Source organism: Verticillium alfalfae, genomic scaffold (genome assembly GCF_000150825.1).
Source record: "Verticillium alfalfae VaMs.102 supercont1.1 genomic scaffold, whole genome shotgun sequence".
NCBI classification, from domain to species: Eukaryota; Fungi; Ascomycota; class Sordariomycetes; order Glomerellales; family Plectosphaerellaceae; genus Verticillium; species Verticillium alfalfae.
In genome coordinates this window covers 4669116-4672300 of record NW_003315038.1, presented here as the reverse complement: position 1 = coordinate 4672300, position 3185 = coordinate 4669116, and the positions used below count along the sequence as shown (strand labels likewise).

At 57.2% G+C, this 3185-nt stretch overlaps 2 protein-coding genes across 2 annotated transcripts in view; one reads left to right on the top strand and one right to left on the bottom strand.

Moving 5' to 3' along the window:
- Positions 1-263: 263 nt before the first annotated feature.
- VDBG_01432 (adenosylhomocysteinase) lies at positions 264-1285 on the top strand (the record flags this gene model as incomplete). Its single annotated transcript, XM_003009703.1, has 3 exons — positions 264-720; positions 779-1214; positions 1273-1285. 3 exons carry the CDS (start codon positions 264-266, stop codon positions 1283-1285), a joined length of 906 nt encoding a protein of 301 aa, XP_003009749.1.
- Positions 1286-2274: 989 nt separating this feature from the next.
- VDBG_01431 (glyoxylate reductase) overlaps positions 2275-3185 on the bottom strand; it is a gene marked incomplete at both ends in the record, with an annotated part of 1223 nt that continues 312 nt past the window's right edge. Inside the window, 3 exons of the mRNA XM_003009702.1 lie at positions 2275-2625; positions 2684-2955; positions 3110-3116. Coding sequence (XP_003009748.1) covers positions 2275-2625; positions 2684-2955; positions 3110-3116 — 630 coding nt within the window. The remainder of the gene's footprint in view (positions 2626-2683; positions 2956-3109; positions 3117-3185) is intronic.

Genomic DNA, 3185 nt, shown 5'->3' with positions numbered 1-3185 from the left:
CGGCCGTCCTCATCGAGACGCTGACCTCGCTCGGTGCTGAGGTCACCTGGACGTCGTGCAACATCTTCTCCACCCAGGACCACGCTGCCGCTGCCATTGCCGCCGCCGGTGTCCCCGTCTTCGCCTGGAAGGGCGAGACCGAGGAGGAGTACAACTGGTGCCTCGAGCAGCAGCTGACCGCCTTCAAGGACGACGGCAAGCTCAACCTCATCCTCGACGACGGTGGTGACCTGACTGCCCTCGTCCACTCCAAGTACCCCGAGATGCTCAAGGGCTGCTACGGTGTCTCTGAGGAGACCACCACCGGTGTCCACCACCTCTACAAGATGCTGAGGGAGGGCAAGCTCCTCGTCCCCTCCATCAACGTCAACGACGCTGTCACCAAGTCCAAGTTTGACAACCTTTACGGCTGCCGTGAGTCCCTCATCGACGGCATCAAGCGTGCCACGGACGTCATGGTCGCTGGCAAGATCGCTGTCGTTGCCGGTTTCGGTGATGTCGGCAAGGGCTGCGCCATGGCCCTGCACGGCATGGGTGCCCGTGTCATCATCACTGAGATTGACCCCATCAACGCCCTCCAGGCCGCCATGGCCGGCTACCAGGTCACCACCATGGAGAAGGCTGCCAAGCTCGGCCAGATCTTCGTCACCACCACCGGATGCCGTGACATTCTGACCGGCGAGCACTTCGAGGCCATGCCCAACGACGCCATTGTCTGCAGTATGTTAACCCCCAATCCTGCAAATCGCATGAGACTTTTTGCTGACCCCCGATATAGACATTGGCCACTTTGACATTGAGATTGACGTTGCCTGGCTTAAGGCCAACGCCAAGGCTGTCCAGAACATCAAGCCCCAGGTCGACCGCTTCGAGATGAAGAGCGGCCGCCACATCATCCTCCTTGCCGAGGGCCGTCTTGTCAACCTTGGCTGCGCCACCGGCCACTCCTCCTTCGTCATGTCCTGCTCCTTCACCAACCAGGTCCTCGCCCAGATCATGCTGTACAAGAGCGGCGACAAGGCCTGGGGTGAGAAGTACGTCGAGTTCGCCAAGGCCGGCAAGCTCGAGGTCGGCGTCTACGTCATCCCCAAGATCCTCGACGAGGAGGTCGCTCGTCTCCACCTCGAGCACTGCAACGTCGAGCTCAGCACCCTCACCAAGGTCCAGGCCGACTACCTCAGCCTGACTGTCGAGGGTCCCTACAAGAGCGACATGTATGTTCTGGCCTCCATCCTCACCCCTTTTGATCATTTGCTAATCCTCCGTGTCCAGCTACCGCTACTAAACAACCACATATCATCAACCCCCACGCGTCCTTCTTCAACAACCCCGACTAATGACTTCAACGACTGCACATTGCTCACGCACGACTTTTGGGACACGGAAGGCAAAAGGGGGACCCCCCCGCATTTACACACTGGGACGGAATCCAAAAACTCGCACAGGGCCGGGCCGGGCCGGGCTGGGCTGCGGGATCTTTTTTCAACAAAAAAGGCGTTGGCTATGCGGTAGCAAGTGATTTCCCCCCCAAAGAAGAGCAAGACACTACGCAGCGGCGTGGCGCTTTCCATGGTTTCCTTTGTCAAATTGCTTTTGATTTTGTACATCCGTCAAGGGCTTGGCGGATGAGAGATGAGAGCACTGTGCGCGCCGTTGAGATACAAGGCGGAGCGCGCAGGCTGGCGATAACATACCCAGGCCCGTCAACCGTGGCCGCCCCTTAGCAGCTAATAGACTGTGACAACACCAGCACTTTTGCCACGTGTGAGGCTTGACCGCCACCTTTACCATCAGTAGTGTCAGAGGACTTGTAATGACTTTTACGAAAATTAATGATTCGTTGTCAAACCCTGCTCGACCTAGGACTACCTGCTATGTTCATGGGGGGGTTTACGAGGAGCATGTCTAAGTATTTGGATTCTTGTCCCCACCTCAACGACACGGTCAGGTCGTCCTACGCGCCCTGACGTCTTCTGCCAACACCACGTCTTGTATTGAACCACCTCAGCTGCCCAAGGCCGGGCCGGCTTGACGGCACCTTTTAACCTCACCCGTTGCCAACTTGTGAGCAAAAATGTCCGGGGGCAAGGCATAGTCTTTGCTAGGTAGACCCGTGAGCACCCACCCTCGAGCCAGTCGAGCATATATCCACATGTCCGGAGTCCGTATCGTCCTCAGGTCGTGATGAGGTGCAAAACCACGCGGCACCTCTAGTGGCCGTATCCAGCCATCTTTGACAACGCGGGGGCTCTCCCAGTAAGGCTGTGGTCCACCCTAGGGTCCAGCGACGGGGATCTTCTGCTCTGGTACTATGCTGCGCAGCTCCCCTCGTTCGATGGCCGACACAACATTGGATATGGTCCACTCCTCCATCTTGGTCTGTGTCTCTTCAGTCCACGTGCCCATGTGTGGAACTATCAGCACGTTGGGGTTGGCAAGGAGACCCTCGTGAACTTGCGGCTCGTTTTCGTAGACGTCGAGGCCGGCCGAGGCAACATGACCCTCGTCAAGAGCGGCGACGAGCGCGTTTTCGTCGATGACGGCACCTCGCGCTGTGTTGACAATGACCACCCCTTTCTTCATAATATCAAACTGCGGGGTCGAGATGATGTGTCTAGTATTGTCCTGGAGTTGCAAAGTCAGCCAGGCAACAAATGCAATGCACCAACGAGGATATACTTACATTCAGACGCAGATTGAGACTGATGACGTCGCTCGTCTTTAGTAGCTCGTCAAAATTGACGTACCGGGCCTCACACTCCGCCTCCAGTTCAGGGGCAATGGGTTTGCGGTTGTGATACTGGATCTGCATGCCAAAGACGCGGGCCTTGCGGGCCATGTTGCGACCAATGCCGCCCATGCCAAGGATACCGAGGACCTTTCCCTGGGGGGTCGTGACCGAGGGCGGGCAGCCTCTTGCCACGCCACTCTCCTTTCCGCAGCGAGGTAATGCTACTGTTCAGGTTGCGTAGAGCACCGAGCATGAGCCAGATGCCAATATCTGCCGTGGCATCGGTCGACAGCGGTCGGTGTATTGGAAACGCGTATGGGAGGTTTATTCTCGAGGAAGGCACGGTTGCTGCAAGCAGCAATATCAATTTGGTCGTACCCGGCGCCTGAGGCATTGTCAGTCAAAGATTGCCGAGCTTGCGGATGGTGAATCGTACCATTGTGCCATATGAAAA